Source organism: Dufourea novaeangliae, unplaced genomic scaffold (assembly GCF_001272555.1).
Source record: "Dufourea novaeangliae isolate 0120121106 unplaced genomic scaffold, ASM127255v1 scaffold228, whole genome shotgun sequence".
Lineage (NCBI taxonomy): Eukaryota > Metazoa > Arthropoda > Insecta > Hymenoptera > Halictidae > Dufourea > Dufourea novaeangliae.
This window is the reverse complement of record NW_015374150.1, coordinates 1,870,423-1,888,974: the sequence shown is the minus strand read 5'-3', so window position 1 is coordinate 1,888,974 and position 18,552 is coordinate 1,870,423. Positions and strand designations below refer to the sequence as shown.

The 18,552-nt window shown below is 40.5% G+C and overlaps 2 protein-coding genes across 4 annotated transcripts in view; both read right to left on the bottom strand.

Moving 5' to 3' along the window:
- Nucleotides 1-678: 678 nt before the first annotated feature.
- LOC107191810 (sortilin-related receptor-like) lies at nucleotides 679-11,241 on the bottom strand. Its single transcript, XM_015580925.1, has 10 exons — nucleotides 10,975-11,241; nucleotides 8,945-9,220; nucleotides 8,714-8,875; nucleotides 8,350-8,631; nucleotides 7,998-8,263; nucleotides 3,566-7,833; nucleotides 2,831-3,084; nucleotides 2,263-2,740; nucleotides 1,951-2,154; nucleotides 679-1,745 (listed from the first exon to the last, which is right to left on the bottom strand). The coding sequence occupies exons 1-10, from the start codon at nucleotides 11,239-11,241 to the stop codon at nucleotides 1,684-1,686; spliced, it is 6,519 nt and encodes a 2,172-aa protein (XP_015436411.1). The 3' UTR covers nucleotides 679-1,683.
- Nucleotides 11,242-14,617: 3,376 nt separating this feature from the next.
- LOC107191797 (spectrin beta chain) overlaps nucleotides 14,618-18,552 on the bottom strand; it is a 31,931-nt gene continuing 27,996 nt past the window's right edge. For all 3 annotated transcript variants that reach the window (XM_015580910.1, XM_015580911.1, XM_015580912.1), the window contains one exon: nucleotides 14,618-14,925. In XM_015580910.1, coding sequence (XP_015436396.1) covers nucleotides 14,922-14,925 — 4 coding nt within the window. In that variant the 3' untranslated portion in view covers nucleotides 14,618-14,921. The remainder of the gene's footprint in view (nucleotides 14,926-18,552) is intronic.

The following is an 18,552-nucleotide window of genomic DNA, read 5'->3' as shown; positions in this document are numbered from 1 at the left end:
TAATTGGTCGCAACAGTCACCGACGGTAGCGAAACGGTTAATCCCCAAAGAATCGAAATTCTCGAAACTGGCGACTCTCTCGTTGTCTCTTCGCTGTTTTCGAATTCTGAATTTATCTGACAGCTACCGGCCGAACATCGTGTGAGATTACCCTGTGCGATAAATTTTAGACGCTGCTTTTTTTTCCTAGTGGACAATCCACGAACCCAATAAACCGTGTGTGGTTCCATCGATGGAACTCGTTTAACAACGGGCGGCGCTAGAAGATACAAATTTTCTCGGTGCAAGAACAGTTGTTGATGTGGTTTTCGATAATCGTTGCCTTCTCTGAACGCTCGTGGTATCCAATCATGGTCTGTACGTGCGTGTATATGTGTGTACGTGTGTGTCACGTTGAAATAGTTTTTAATCTAACGGAACATTCACCGCTGCCGCGAGAGCCTCGTTATGTACTCTTCTTAAATTGTATAAATACGCTCGTTCGACTTGTCCTCTCTCTACATGTGTGTGTGTGTGTGTGTGTGTGTGTGTGTGTGTGTGTACACGCGTACGTAATGTAAGTTTGCGTAAAAAAGATTTATTACAAAACAATTAAGAAGTAGCAGACTCATGTATATATAAAATGCTTCCATTGGCTTTGGGCAGGGAAAATGTTAAAAATCGTTTTTAAACAAAATTTGGAAATACGCTTTTCTAGTTTCTGCGGTTCGGTACAAAATATTTACTATATGTACAGATTACTCTTTCTCTCCCGTTTTATCGCACGACTTTTACACATTATCAAACAACAGCTTGCGCTTCTATCTCCGCGGCCCGCCAGCATGACTTAACTGTCCGTATACTAATTCGGTATCATGTACATGTACAAACCACCGCTCAAAAATTTGGAACATCTTTTCTTTCTTTTTTTTTTGTTTTTTACGCCGGCACACGGTATTGTTTTTGCCCGTATCGTAAATGGTTAGGTATCACCCGGAACGTAAATTGGGGGGCACAACTCGGAACGATCGAATATTTCGCACAGATAATAAACTGATATCGCGAATAACAATGGGAACGTTGGTTGATTCGTTAAAATAACTTTTCCAAAAGCACACGGTTCACCCTCACGACAGACAAGGCCTCGACGGTAGCAGCTGTTAGCGACCGAGTAGAAAATATTTTGTCTAGGACATGAGAAACGTGTTGAAAATTGTGCCCGGAAACCGTATTTCTTTTGGAAGAAACAGTTGTTCTCTGTTCTTTTTTTTTTTTTTTTTTTTTTTTTTTTTTTTTTTTTTTTTGCTAGACTAAACGATGCTCCAAAATTTTGAACAGTCGCGTATATAATTAGATCTCTCTAAAACGTAAAGGAGGATGTTGATACGTACAAGCTTTCATGTAAGTGCTCTAAGCAGCCCGTCTAATCAATCTGTAACTTACTAACGATTAGTGAAGTGTGTCAGTCTTGAGCCACTTTCATAAAAGCTTCCCACTTTTATGATCAGGTCTTACCTATACATGTATACTCGAAGTTTATCATAATTAATAATAGTGTCTTGGCACGTTTCTCCTAACACGTAAATATCATATTATGTTTATGTACGTATATGTGTATGTGTTTGTGTGCGTGTGTAATGTATCTTCTGTGTCTGTTTCACGTGGAAGTGTAATATAGTTGTGGACGTTGGATGCTCGCTGGGCTTATGCTATTACCAATGGTTCGTCGTCGGAAAAGCCTCGGATCACAGGGCTGTCTTCTTCTTCTGTAAACGGAAAAAAATACAATTAATATTTTTTTTACATTCCCGTCGTAATAAACGTATGCTCTCCATATTAGGATACTTGATTGCCAGATTAGAGACCCAGTATCAGCGGCCATATTGACTGAACTGGTTCTTACTACAGCAAAGAACATCACGGTCTCTCATTCTTTAGCATAAATAAGCGTAATTAGTATGAGAAACTAACCCAAACCATCCGTAGTTCCAGGAAACGTCGCTTGCCCGCGTCTTGTATCATAATGGCTGTTAGCGAATTGCGTGAAGCTCTTGGACAGCCTCCTGTGCCTCACGACAAAGTACAACGCAAATCCCAGAGCGACAATGAGCAAACAGATGGGTATAGCGAAAGATAGGATGTTGGATGTATTTATCGTGACCGGTAGCGACATTTCTGAAATAGATTGAACGGATTCTAAATTACCCAGTACGAATTGGAAAAATGACAGATTCGATCGATCGAAATAATGACACAACGACGTTTACAAAACAAGATAATTACCAGCAAACGTTCTAATGCTGACGATTTCGCTCAATCGGCTCTGATAGCCTTCGTCTGTGACCAAACGAACGGCGAACGTATAAATTACATCCGGTTTAACGTCCTTGTACGTGTACGGTGGTTGATCAATCTTGTAGATCTTGGCGAGCGATTCGTTCATCGTGTTCGATCCTTCGACCACCAGAATCTCGTAATGATACTTCGCATTCTTGAGGCTTTCCGGTAGATCATGCTCTTGCCAAAACACAACGTAGTTCGTGTTGTCGTGAACCACTTCCAATTGATGAGGAGGCAATATCATCGGGGCCGTGTAGATGTACGGCTCACTTGGTATTGCGTTCTCGACGTCTGTCGTTATAACGATACGGTATTTGCCGCCGTGCTTTATGGAATTGAAAGTGTGCTTCATCATTGTTTCGTTTGTCGGTGGTAGAGTAACAATGAAATGCTTGTCCAATGTCATCTCGGTCACCGTGATCTATAAAGCAACGGAGGGAGTAGCAATTTCATCAACGATTATACCATTTGCGCGCGGTCTATCATCATCGAATATCCCCCGTGAGCTTACCGTGTACTTAATAGGTTCATCGATTTTCGGGCAACTGGCGCTCCACGAGATGACGATGGTGTCATGCCTGTCGGACGGAGTGACCTTCAGTTTCTTTGGCGGAGCGAGTACATTGAAATGGGTAAATACTCTACGCGGCATGAACAGGGGGCCAGCGCCGTAATCTCCATTAACTCCAATTGTAAAGCAGTACGACTCGCAGGCGTCCAAATCCTTGATCGTAGCGGACAGATTCGTTGTGAGCAGCTTGTATTCTACAAAAGTCATTGATGAATTCATATGATTCTGAACGGAGCGTTAATAATTGCGGGTCATTCCACGGGAAATCGGACAGTTTTTTGGAGTAACATTTCGGGATTTGTTTGAAACTGGGATATATTGTAGACTCCAGAGACATATAAACGTATGTCTTTGATAAACGTATGATTTTGAAAATTCAAAAGTTGTTTGAAATATAGTGTTAACCTTCTTTCTATAAATCATAACTGTTGAACTAACAAATTGATCAAAATGACCTTTGTGGGTGCTTACAGTGCTAGTACCGCAATATTTTAAATTTTCAAAAATCCTTCAAGATTCGTTTATGTATCACTGAAGACTATAACACATGTCCGTGCTTCAACAAAATCCGAAATGTTACTCCGAAAAGTGGCCGATTTCGCGTGGAGAATGACCCTTTCGTGAAAACTCAAGCTGCGCATGGCAAGAATTTACTGATGAATAACAATGAATTACCGCCAAAGATATCCCGGCAATGAATGGCATAATGGATAGCGTACTGCCACTTGATCTTCTTTGGGCTTGTAATCGGTGCCCAAGTCAACTTCACCGACCTTCCGTGGGGCTTGACCAGCTGAGCTTCGAAGTTACTGACGTACGGTAACTTTGTTCCTTCCGTGAACGCGGTTATGGTAGCCGGTTTCCCGACGTACTTCTTTTTAATGGCTTCCACCTCGAATATGTACTTCACTCCGGGTGCCAATTTCGTGAATTCTAACCGATTCTGCAACGTGGAAACCGTCGGCAGCCAAGGATACGGACCGCTGTCGCCTCTGGCGGTCACGTGATATCCATCGACATCCTTGATTTGCTTCCAAGCCAACGTAACCGAATGATTAGTGGTCGTCAGGACTCTAAGCCCCTCGATGTTGTCCATGTTCACGGTGCCGTCGAACGTCAACGTGACCACGTTCGACGAAGCCGATTCGCGCTCGGAGTTCTTAGCTATCACCCAAAACAGATAATTCCCGCCCGCCTCGAAGGCCATGTCCAATACCGCGGACGTTTTCACTTTGAAGAAACGTACAGGCGGTACGGGCGGCATCACGAATCCTTCGTAGCCGATAATAGGCCCGTTCGGATGCAACGGAGGCAGCCAGTGCAATTCCACCCGTGTCCCGTAACCCTGCGTGACGGTGAGGTTTCGTGGCTCCGAAGGTACACCCTTTCCTGTTATAACAGTCAAGTACTTCGCTGGCGGGAACACGGTCGATTGTCCCTTCTGTCGAACGTAAACGGTCACGTTGTAAAGTGTATACGGTTTCAGATCGTTGAACTGATACTCCACTTCCTCGATCCATTTGCTGGCATTGGTCCAGTTCGCGGCCGGTTCCGCTAACGCGATGGACGGCATAAATTCAAGGGTGACGTTCGCCGGTACCGGCATCCACCAGAACAAGAACAGACTGGTGGAGTTGACCGATCGCTCGTCGACGCCCATCATCAGAACTTGATAAATACGCGAGCTGTTCTTATCGCAGTTCTTCTCGTCGAAGCCGTCGTAGCAATCCTGATTTCCATCGCAATAAGCAGCCAACGGGAAGCAACGTGTCTCGTCGCACGGGAACAGACCAACGTAGCAGGACGGCGTCACGGCTGGACTGGAATGTTGTTCGGTGGAACAGCCCAGCTCGTCGGTGCCGTCCGGACAGTCCTCCGCGCCGTTGCAGACGAGTTTGATCGGTATACAGGCGCCGTCCATGCGACACTTGAACTGATTCTCCTGGCAGGATGCCTGTTCGCCGACGCATCGTAGCTCGTCTTCGCCGGCCGAACAATCGTTCGAACCGTCGCATACCCACGCGTTCGGTATGCATTCGCCGTTCAAACACTGGAAACGATGCTCCTTGCAGACCTTTGGCTGCTCGGTAATGGCCACCGCGGTGGTGGTGTCGGTCTCGTAGGCATTCCCGCATCCGATCTCGTCGGAATCGTCGCCACAGTCGTCCACGCTGTCGCACTTCCACCAGTACGGCACGCATTTCTTATTGTCGCACATGAACATCCAGTCGTTACAGGTGTAATTCAACAACGTCGGGTATAAAGGTGGCGCCGGTCTAACATTGGTGGTACAGTTCACCTCGTCCGATCCGTCTGGACAATCTTTGTCCCCGTCGCAAACGAAAGACTTGTAGATACATCTACGGCTACCGTGGAACAAGTTACAGGTGAACTGCCAACTCTCGCACTCGACTTTGCTGCAATCCGCCTCGTCCATCCCGTCCTCGCAGTCGGACTCGCCGTCGCACTTCCAGGCAGTTGGTATGCAAGAGTGCTCGGACTTGCAGAGCATCTCGTCGGATCTACAACTGTTCCGCGGTACCTCGCCCGCTTCCGTATGACAGAACCACTCGTCCGAGAAATCCTGGCAATCGTGCTCCCCGTCGCATACCCATCTCTGTGATATACATCTGCCATCCGCGCATTTGAACTGCGACTCGGTGCAAGTTGAGTACTTGCAGGTCTTCTCGTCCGTGCCGTCCTTGCAATCCTTGTCTATGTCGCAGACCCACGACTGGGAGATGCATTTCGTGCTGTTGTCACACTCGAAGTTCGACAGGCAAGGTTTCCGCAGACAGTGCAACTCGTCCGAACGATCGCCGCAATCGTTGTCGCCGTCGCAACGCCAGAACGCGGGGATACAAACGTTATTCTCGCAGGCGAACTGATTCGCGGCGCAGGTACTCGCCACACGTGGACAGGTCGAGTTCGGATAGGGCGTGACACCCTCGGGGCACATGCATTTCCCGTCGATCATCTCCATCCCGTCCGGACAGAGACACGTGTGACCGCCCTTCGGTGCCCCAACGCAGATATGCGAGCATGTGCTGTTCACGCAAGCGTTTGTACCGTGCTGAATACTGTGAGCGAACACCTTCACGTCCATCAGACCGGTCAATTCCCCTATAATGGTGGAGATACCTAAACCGTGATCTTTGTCCGCCACGAATATCATAGATTGCTTCCAATCGTCCCAGTACATGTTGTCCTTGAACACCGCGACAGCAAACGGATGCGATACCCGTTCGTTCTTCGAGATTACCTTTTTAAACTTCTTTCCGTCGAAGTCGCTGGATCCTATATAATCCTGTCTAGCGTCCACCCAGTAGATACGTTCCGCTATATGGTCGATAGTTATACCGTTTGGCCACTCGACGGTCGGTTCCACGAACAATCGTTTTACTTCCGTCCCATCGAGATTCGCTCTCGACACCGAAGCGTTGCCCGGCGCCCAATCGGTCCAGAACATATACCCGTTCATAGGGTGAACCGCTATACCTCTAGGTTTCTGCAAGTTATTCGGTCCCAGGATTGTTCTTCGCATTCGTCCCATAGTGGATATATTCGTTTTGATCACTTGAATCCGCATCTTAACGCCGTCGACGAAGTACAAGAGATTGGACACCCAGTCGAATGCCATTCCCTCGATGGAACTCAGATCGGTCTCGACTAGAATCTCAGGCGCGTTTGTGCCGTTGAAACATTGTCTACCAATCGTGTCGTTGACAATATCCGCCCAGTACAGGCAATTGTTCTTCATATCGAAATCTATGGCAATGACGTTCTTCAGGTCATGAACTGGCAACTTCTCCAATTTCTCTTCTACCAGGTCGATGCGCGAAATGTGCTCCCGTTGAGCAACCAACAGAAACTGCGACATTTCTCCTATGGGACACGGAATCTCGTCCGGCTCGTGATTCCTGGACCAACCACCAACGCACTCGTCGTCGTATATCTTTACGTACCCCTTCGTTCGCTTGTAGAACGCACCGGGCTTGCAAGTAGTCGGTATAGCGTAAGGATCGAACGAGATCATGGACTTATTGCGGATACACGTTAAGTTTTCTCGCATAAAACCGAAATCGCAGTGATAGTCATGAGCATCGCAGGGGCATACCTCCGTTCGAATAGGCCGATCATAGTCCACGCCCGTGTAACAATTCGCCCATGCGGCTCTTCTTTGGTAAGTCTCCTTTCGGCCTAACACGCACGGCATTCCCGGTTTGTCCGAGAACGAAGGAGACCAGAACTTGAAGTCCTCCTTGGTGCAGTTTCTTTCGAACACGTTTCGCAAGTCGACCTTGATTATCAGCCACTGATGCTGCCCACTGTCCGAGCCGAACATCGTGAACACCGTTGTGTTCTCCCCCGGTTCAGTCATGAGCCCGTACACTCTCAACATTTTCTCGTTGAACACGTAAGTCTGCCAGGTTTCGCCCTCGTCAACGGAATAAGAAAGATCTCGCGTTTCACCGCGCGACTTAAAATACTTCACGGCTACCAACAAACCACCGTGATCACCCATATTAAAGAAATAATACTCCTTGAGCACCTGCTTCCAAGTAATGCCAGCATCTCTGGACACGTAGAGGGCGGGATGACCTTTTAAATTTGGCCCCACAACTCCGGTAGCCATTATAATGCCGGGAGCAGACTTGGAACTCATGATGGATGCGGATCTGGTGACCGGATACAGTTGACTGAACCGTTGACTCAGGTGCAACGAGCAATTTTTCGTGCAATGAACGTAAAACCCTTCGTGATTTGCAGTTGGTGCTTTGATGGGATTCCATGTTGCCCCGTGGTCGAATGTTATCAGTGAAATTAAATGCTCTGGTCCGATTGAGCCCGACTTTGGTGTTCCCTTTACTTGGGATGCTATGTAAATACCGCGGAGACCCTCGACTTTGTAAAGATCAGTAAACACTTCATCTGCTACGTCACTGAAAACAACAAAAATGTGTCAGTGTACAGAATTAATAAAACGCCTGTAAGCCAGAAGATACATTTTCAAGTGTCTTTAGCATCGATCAAATACCAGTAGAACAATCAACGCGAATTTATAAGACGTTTTACCAAGACGATTCTATGTGTTTCCGGTACTTACTTCAACCAACTGTCTTTCCAAGTACTATTAGGGAAGAATGTGAGAATTCCTTCGAGCGATAATACGAACGTTGCCTTCTTTTCATCTACGATTTCCGACACATAGAGATTTACTTGAGTTTCACTGTGAGCCACTGTGACAAAGACTCGGTTATATGAAACGTCGACGATGTGGTAATTTTTACGAGGTAAGTCTGGACTAAATTCAGCCTTAACGAAACTGTTGTTCTTGTACGACACATAAAGATCTAAATTCTCTGTTTCGGTCTGTTAAGAAACAAATTACCTTTATATTGACCGAACAAATTGAAGTGTAACTGAAATATTATAAATGCAGCCAAATATGGATATACCTTCATATCTTTCGTTGTTGCGAATCTATAATCACCTCTAATCTGAAAGTCTTCAACGTATGTCATTACGACTGTAAACGATCTGTTTAACATTTTCATATCTAACCCCAATGTCATCGATTGGTAAAGTTCTAGATATGCCCAAGGTAATTCTAAGACGGTGTGTTTTCCAAAAGGCTCGATTCGTTCAATCACTATTACAGGTGAAGATGACCAAAAGAATGCTTTCACATAGCGGTGTATTGGTATCCAAGTGAATCCCATATTCATTGACAACCACAACTGAATTAGAACAGTAACATGTAGGTAAAGTGACGATACATACACTCAAAGCCTAAACGTGATTAAGGGCTTAGATTCTTACTTTGCGTTGTGGGTCCGTTTTGTCAAGGGCAAGAAGGGCTCTAGGGTCCATTTCGGAAAATGAAATTTCACTAGGATGGAATGGCAGTTCAACTCTTTGAATGAATTCTCCATTGTTTGGTGTGAGAAAGATTAAGCTATTGAAGCTGTCCACAAAAACACACTGGAGAAAGCAGTAAATAAGTAATGATACAATCAATTAAGAAATAATTCTTAGTAAATGAAAACCTACATATTTATAATACTTTGGATGATAAATAAACTTGTCCAGAGTCGCATATGCTGCATTCGGTTCAGAAGAGACTTTAAAGCTTTCAGTTTTATTCTCAAATGTGTCCCCATAATCGTAACTTATATACACAGCACTGGGATTGGTGGATACAGAAAATTTGCTTCCATGAAGTCGCATCATAAATGTGCTATCTCTTGCTAGACATATTATTACATTAGATCCTTCACCAACCCAATGCACCATTAACTGTTGGTGTGAATCATTTAAAGCATTCACCTGCAAAGAAAAGTGTTTCATAGTATTTGGATTTGGAATTCATTTGTTAAGCAACTAATTATATAGAATTCTTTAATTTTATATCATTGGTGCACTTTTGGTTATTGTTTTTGTCAGGTGTCACAGTTATCAAACAGAATCAATCATAATATAGATAAAAATAAGCTGATAATAATTATTTGAAATGTGCAAAACCTTGAAAGACAAAGAACAGCTCTAACAAAATTCTTGTTGTTATTTCCTTAATGCATAGATTTATCCTCATAAAAACTAAATATAAGTTCATCTGCATAAAAAGAATATGGGAAAAAAGTTCTCAATCGTGAATAAACAGATGGACATAAGAGATGACTCATGGGATGTTTATATCTCTTGGAAAAAACTATTACCTCACATTCAGTAAAATGTACCAATGACTATGCATGTACTATAACTCTAATCATATATTATTTCTGTTGCTCAAAGTTACATAAAATATAATTTAGATATTATTAAATTGTTTATTCCTTTTTTTTATAATTACTGGAAATATTCAACTAGTCATTAAATATATACGTATTATGGAAAAATTCTTGCTACTTGATAACAAATGCTCTAATCTTCATTAATGCTATTTATATTATCGACCTAAACTGCTGACACATTATACTTCTTTGTTATCAGACTGTATCAGTATTACTGTCCGTGTAACTCACTGTTTCTGTGTTCACAGACATGGCACCTACCTATGACTAATTGTCACAAACTGGTGCATCAGAAGATATTGTAAAAATATTATATATTGATACAAGTGGAATTCATTGAATTGAGACTGTACTCTTTCTTTTATATTTGCAGCTTTATTAAAACATAAAGATAAAATTAATACAGCCTCTTTATTGAATACATATATATGTTATACATTTATTATATACATCAAAGTAATGACATTGCATTCCTTTGTTAGAGATAAAAGATCAAAACATTGGTAATATTGTTTCAACTTGTATCTGCTAAACAGACTAAAATTATGTGCCTCAATAACAATCAATGAATGCTATATTCAAGCTCAGTCATTCTTTGCAACAAAAGAAGATGACTGTAAATACTTAGATCTTTCCAAATGTTCATAGCATTTCGGGCATTGTCTTTATTGCCTTCATTGAGTAATAAAAAATCATTTGATCTGGTACACATTTATTGTATTTAAGGTATATTTTGGTAATTTGTGTATTGAAATTATACACAAAATCGAAAAAGTTATAAAAACAAGTGGATAGTAATGATAAGATGCAAATTGAAGACTATAGATCCGTATGAAAGTATATGAAACAAAACGATACAAAACAAGTAGTACCAGCACTACCCTTGAAAATGCTACGAGCCTTACGAACAACTCAATAAATAAATAAAATTCATATTGAAAAATGAGAGAGCCGTTCGAAGCGGTTACTGACCTCTGCATGTCAATAACAGAACGACAGTGACGCTACGCTGCTGCGTTTCGTCAGGATTGATTAAATTTAGTCCGGAAGGGACATAATACGGCAATTACGGTCTCTTGTGGACGGCGCACAAAGGCAGCATTTGTACGCAGGCCTTATTAGTTGCGGGCGGCGCATAAAATTCTAAAATCGGCTGGTATCGCCGAGTACAACAAGTCCCTCGCAGATAAGGCGACAAAAACAAACACAAGTTATGCGAGAAACGGGTTAATGGCATTTCCGTTCGCCGCAGTCTGTCCGTACGCGATACGAACCAGGATGATTGCGTACCTTCGTCATGATGTTCGGATTGTTACTCGGATGCGCCGTTGGGACATCCCTGCGGTTTCGTCCCGATGACGTTTCGCTACCATCGGATAAATGCTCGCCTCGATTGATGACAAGCGGCTGTTTGCCAATATACGAACCGTCATCCTCTGAGATATGAAGTGTGGTTGCTTTATCACCAAACCTCTGTCCATTATTCGAACTTGTTAACAGTATCAAATAAAGAACTAACACGGAATAACAAAAGGCCGAACTTGTCCGGCCGGCCATCTTGCTCAGACTGACTTTCTTTAATGACTATTTACGCGTATATATGCACCCAGATATATACCGGGGGTCTCAAAAGTATCTATCGCGGTTCTGCTTACAGCAAACATGTACTATCAAATAATTTTATCCATTTTATTCATTATTCAAGATTAATTAGACGTGCCGAAAGAGTTGAAATGAACAACAGAAAATAAGACATTGTTCTTGTAAATACGCTTTATGTAGAATATGTCAAATTTATTTTGAGCTTCTAAAGATTATACTGAAGTGTTTGTTATGCTTTTTAAATCGGTAATAGTGTTTTAATCGGTCTAATGCTTGTGTTCTGTAGGAAGAATGGATACAATGCGAAGAAAATTATTTGAAAATCATACACTTTTGTTAGAACACGGAGAAACTTTTGGGTCACTATGTATAGAATAGCGTTTCCATGAAACATTCAAAAAATGAAACTCTAACAATAGCAATACATTTCAAATTCAATACAGGGGAATTACCAGCTGAGATAAGCATACATTCATATGCGTAGTATTCAATGATACCATAGACATACATGTATAATAGACTGCGCGATCTTATGGTAGGGATAAAGTCGGCCCTGGAAAGAGAGGACAGTAACAGGAGTAACATTCCTCTCTTTATAATGGGGCTGTTGGTAGGAGTTCTCCTACGGTGTCCCGTGTGTGCGAGAAAGTGGGGTCATAGAACCCCCCAAGCATGCGTGAGTCCCCGGGGGTACGAGAAAGTGGGGTCATAGGACCCCTGGACATACGAAGAAACCCCACGTATACAAGAAAGTGGGGTCATAGAGCCCCCGAAGAATGTGTAAGAGATACCGTGTTTGTGAGATGTATGACATATTTATTTATCATGTATTTTAGCAGATTATCGCTAGATGGCACAACAAAAATTGCGGAAAGCCTGATTTGTCTGAAATGTTTTAATCTAATCACCGATCTTTTTTTAGGATTACGCGTACTCCAAAACCCTGTCTTGAATGCTTCGAACACCATATAACACCGGATCATCCATTTTTAAACTGCTTAATAATAAACTGATATAAATGTAGTATGTAGCGTCCAACGTCTTTAGAGTAGAATGATAGATAGACGACCTGACGTTATTTGTCAATTATCGAAAACAATATAATACCACATAATTTCTGAGGAACTGCAGAGGGGATTGTTGTGTACACGATGTACCATCATCTAGTTTTACAATCGTATATTATCTATTATAATAACTTTTATTTCTTATAATTTACTGTTCTTCATTATGTATATTTATATATATATATATATTTATATATAAAACACATAGCTAGGAAATATCAAGTCGTGTGTAGTGTAGCAATGCGACTCCGAATATTTCAAAAATATCCACTAAATGCACATGCATTAAATTAGAAAAAGCGAACGTGTCGAGCTGATTTTGATTAGAGATTGTGGTTACCATTCCGTGTTTATCTTCATCCCTCCAAGCATACCCCGCTTTTCTCATGGTTGTATGTACAAATCAGTGAAGTGCGCGATCAATGGTTAAAAAACATGAGACTTTCTATAAACTGTATTATTGAAATGTTCGTCGAATGTGCCGTCATTATTATCGACTATAAAAAAGAACGAAATAGAGATGCATTCCGAAGTGTGGAACAAGTGGACATCAGATTGTCCGAGTCGCATTGAAATGGAGCAATAAAACGGAAATTATCTTCGAGTCAAATATTAAAAGATTCATTGCTAAAAAGAAAGTTCGGTCCTCCTCAAACCTCACGTTTAGATCTAGCTCTTATATGCTACACGAAACAAAAATGAAACGAACGTGATAAATATTAAAAAAAAAAAAAAAAAAAGCCAAAGAAAAAGAAGTTAACAATCGCACAAGTCGTAAATCGAACGGCAGTTGGTATCAAGCTAGACATTTTAAGTGGAATCAATATCAATTACAGTCTGTTTCTTATTAACAGACACACGCACACTTAATAACAACCGCACCGTACACAGAGAAGTCTAAAGAACAATTAAACGTCTCTCCCTTCGTTTTTAATTCCGTAGAATATTCTGTAATATTTGGGATCGTATAAGAGGAAACTCTTTGAATTATTACACAGTGTGTTCCATTCTTTATAATTCTCCAATGCGTTTCTCCCTTAGGGCGCAGCATATATTTAACAATTTGTTAAAAGCTAATTCATATTTATATTTATATATATAATATTTATATATTTATTTATATATTTATATATCATGTCCCAAGTTAGTGTGCTTCTTAAACATATATGGCAGTCATCGAAACGCAAACGCGTACGCGTTTGCGGAAACACGCGAAATCAGAGTACAAGAGGACGTGCAGAAAGAAATTCGGATGGAAACGATAACGCTGGCCGAGCACTTTTCACGGACGTGAGATAAAATGAGTGTGGATAGAAAGTAAGATAAAAAAACAAAGTTCTCGAAACGAGCAGATATGTAACAGGTTGCCGTGGACACACACCTACTTCCCAGCTATATTAACGATAACGGATATTATTTGATTGAATACAGATTCTGCGTAAAGAGCAATCAAGCATTCTTGCAAGTATTCAAAAAGGCACTGCTTGCTTAGCGACTTGGACAATTAACTCTTTTAGCATCGGCTAACGCGCTGGCATTAATATATGAAAGATCACAGAAATAATTTCATCGTTCATTGGAAACATCCAATAAGTAATTCTTATTCCACACATTCCCATTTTCATTCTAACGTGTGTGGTACACAGTTTTGACAACAAAATACTTTAAAAAAAATTTCTTCTGTTTAACACATAACACCAGCCAATACGCCGCTCAAAATGAAGGAACACTGACGTAACTCATTGCTTAATATTTCTTATTTCTTTACAATCTGCTCCTCCACTCTGAGCAACGCGAGTACTAAAATTTTTCTATACAAAGCGCTTTAACATCAAATTTACGTGTAGAATTACAAGAATCTTTACGGCAACCTGGAACCGAACAAACCATCTTTTTTTTTTCTTCGATTAAAAATTACAATTAGCATGCATCCTATTATTGTGGATCCGTATCAAATGTTAAAATAATATTAAATTACATATTTCAATAGTGGCATATACGCGTACAATGATAAGGCTCGAAAAAACGATACGTGGAACATACAGCGTGATTTAAGACTTTTGACGATCAATAGATCCGAGAGTGAGTGGACGCTCGATCACGCTAACGTGGGACATACCGAGTGGTGTCACTTTTTTTCTCAACTAGCGATATATTGCAAAGTGTCCAAAAATTCCTTGAAGAACTAAAAATGCGAATTAGACTTCCGAGAATGGCCTACACGCGCGTGACAATGTTTTTTTTTTTTTAATTTTTAACACATACAGACAGAGCTGATTCGTTTAATATATATATATATATATACTTTTTCTCTATTTGTTTTCTTTATCCGTCGGCTGACAGTAGTCGAGATGTAGGCGTTTTCGTGAAACGACTTGGTCTAGCAAGGGTCGTCCTTCGGTTTTTTCGTATTTTTTCGTGAAACACCGTTGCTGGCCATGTATTCGTGTCTTTTCCTAAACTGTTACGTAAGAGCGTTGCCTTTAACCACGCAGAGCGACGAAACATTTCTTTGTTTAAACGTGTGTTGTGCTGAGCGGCTTATACACCGTACTTCACTGCTCCGGTTTAGCTGAAAAATTGGCAAACAAAGCGAACGTTAAATAAAAAATGGTTAATAGCACCCTCGTACTAGTTGTGTCGGGAGTATGTGTATATCTCTGCGTTCAACACTACACGGATATGGTGGTATAAATTCTCTGTATTATTTGACAAGGCATTGAGAGTAGAATAATAATAAAACTGTTCTAACAGGTTTTCACAACGTAAATTGGAACGAGACTACGATATCTGTATACTTAAATTGTCCCAGCCGACTGAATAACTATTTTTCACCATTTAGACTATGGCCTTTTTTTAAAAAAAGTGTTATTGTTCGTGTATTCCACGAGACTTGTGTAGGATTTCCATAAGGAAGGGCAACATGATCCATTCACATTCTATTCGATTCTCCTGTCAAACTGTTTACAAATTTAGAAGCTCTTATCATTCGCAGATATTCATCCTGAATCAGAATAATGAACATTTTATACTTCTAAATATTGCAATGGGCATTTATGGCCCCCGTAATTTAACTTTAACATTGAGAGACGAAAAATGGATCATTTTGCCCACTAGGGAAAGGTTTCTACGTCTGAAAATATTTCTGATGTTGCTCTAAAGGAATACTATAATACTATCCAGCACAAGGACCGGCAAGGATGCTACACACAAATCTGGACAATTAAAGTATATAATAATATGCATAAATCACAGTCCGGTCTTTGGGAACTGCATATATGTGACTGCTGGGTGTACGCGTGTACAATGTTTTATACCTTCGCTAGAAAAAGGCAACAAGATTTAAGGTTTACAGAACGTGGTGAGATCTGTTCGGCAGCAAAAAAAGAAGCATGAACAAATGAATGATGGTAATGAATAAGCAATGATAAAAATGATAGTCGCAATAATGATATACACAATCATATCTGCAAATATGGTCTACGAATTATATTAACAATATACACATCATACTAGGCGAACGGAAGGATACGGTTTCATGAAAGCAATGAAAAATGCGAATAAGAAGCGCCTGGTGAACTGAGCTCTTGGTGAATACGTGACACGTTGAGACGATTGTGTTTCATATATATATGTATAGACAGCGAGTTACTCCAGCTTGTCGTCTCGAATAGCCTCCACCCCCAATACAATAGTATTTGGAAGAAAACAGAAAAATAAGTTTTATAATAAATCTGACCGCTTTGAATGCCACTTCGTGTTCTCTTTAGTCAGATATTTAAACAATTGCTTTTAAGTACATTTAATGCGATCTATCGCACAGAACATATTTGTTCTTGAAAAAAAAAAAAAGAAGAAGTTGTTCGAAACATCAAGCTAGAAGCGAATCGCCCTATATCTTTCCGAAATGTTTAAGTTGCAGAAACGTTTGGAAATGTTTTGTCGCTAAAGCACAGTTAATCTGTTAGGCAGTACAGTCACCCATCTCGCTATTCGTTGATCTGCTGACACTGAATCTAACGAAACCGAAAACCATTCCTGACGGTCAGTGATTCGATTTTTGGACTTTGCTTTTCAGTCTATAAAATTTCACACCGAGTAGTATATACACGTTTCATGACATTGATATAGAAACGTGTATCCACTAAGTACTAGGACTCGCTAACGTGTAATATTAGAATTTTAGAACATCGGAACACGTAGTTTTCATAAATATTAATTTAACAGTTAACTCGTTACAGCTTTCCGCCGTATTATACTTGTTACTTCGTTCTTTTTCTTGTTGCTTCCTTATCTTCGTAGACCAAACAAGTTTCGGATAAGTAAATTGAAAATTAGCACGATTGAACTGTGAAGGTCAGCTTTTCTTTTACTTTACTTCAGTCAGAAGCTTCGATTCTTTGGAACACTTAAGCGGTAATTCATCCGAACTATTACAATGAATCTCAACTATTATAATGATACAATTCACGATGACAATCAGTCCAAAATCTAAATGCAAGAAATATATGTATACAGGGTGTTCATAGTACATCGATAGTTTTTTTTTTTTACCAAACGCAGATATTTTATACGAACAAAAATAAGAAAAAAATCTGCCGTATAAAGATATTTCCTTAAATGTTTTAGGGAAATGTTATAATGACAACGCCTAAGCGTAAAGTAAGGAGTGATCAATTCTTATAAGAAACAACTCACTTTTCTTTCGTACTTTTGTCAGTTAAATATTCACCGTTTGTCTGGAAAATTCTAGAGCATCCCGTGCATACATATATAAGTTGTTAAGATAATTTTACATGAACTACACGTAACGGATAACGAAATATGACTGTAACCAGCGACTCCAAATGTTTTACAGAAATCAAAGGAATCTTTAGCGCGATATGAAACACAGTAAGCACATACAATGTTCTTCTGTTCTGAAGAATCTTGGTAATTCATTCCGCATTCACAATTGGAAGAACATTCCTCTTGATACTTATTGTTGTACGCTAATTATAATGAATATAAAAAAAAGTGTACGTTTAAAAAAAAAAAAAGAAACAGAAGGAAACCAACTGGAGTACGATGATTAATCAATGAATCGTGCAATGGTACAACGGAAAATGATCTAGGATTTATTGTGCGACTCACCGCAATCACTAAATGTTGTTCCAATTGTGTGTACTGTTTTCGTTACGTTCATTGGTTTCACTTTCTACTTTTTGGCTTTTCTAAAATATGATAAATGCAATGATCAAATGATCGAATGAAATGAACATCTGTCAACACTGATCATGTGATGGTAATGGACTGGGGCAATCTTTCTCGCTCAGACCATCTCATTTTCGTTCTATCGACGATCCGAGGTGATCACCTGCCATTTTTATATAAGGATGATTTAATCATGTTCAAAAGAAAGAAGCAAAGTAACTCCATTAAAGATACACCTACACCTTACAAACGGACAACATTACTTAGCTTCAGAAATAGACGACTAGATATATATACATAGGCAATGAAATTAGATCACCGAGCAGTTGATACAAGAAAAAGGGCAACGTGAAGTCCAAGGCAACGCACACCGTTACCTTGTAAATGTACCTTTACACGGCTTTCCAAAACGAGCAATTAACACAATGATCGGTTACCATTTAATCGCGTTAACAATTAGCGAATGAAAGCGTTCTTATGAAATGAATGATTAATGTCGGACGATGATATGTTGACACGAGATATACAGCATGTACAAGTACCGTTGATAATTCCTGTCACTTTAGTCTCATGATACAAGTATGGGCCGAGTAACGGGAATTACCGGAGAACCGTACAATCTGTGGATATTCGTTAGAGGATGTAATTGAAGCTTTCCTAAATCAAAATGTGACTGTTAAAAATCTAATAAAATGTACAAACTCGTGTACCAACAATTAGTCCTAATACTTTAGAAACAGTTACTAGTGGGCACGGCCCTTAGTAAGCAACCGATGCGATCACATTGTTACGTTTATGACTCAGGAACTCGTAAATTACATCCACCACCAAGAATCACCGGTTGGCTGCTGTACAAGGGAGAATGAGTGGGCTCGTGAGTAGTTCATGAAAATGCTCGAGCCGCGGATATAAACGATGAGAAACAATAATATGTTACGGACAAAGCGCACGGGGCAAAATATGTTCCGTTTCCTTTTCAAGTCTTGTCACTTCGCGTAATATGTTG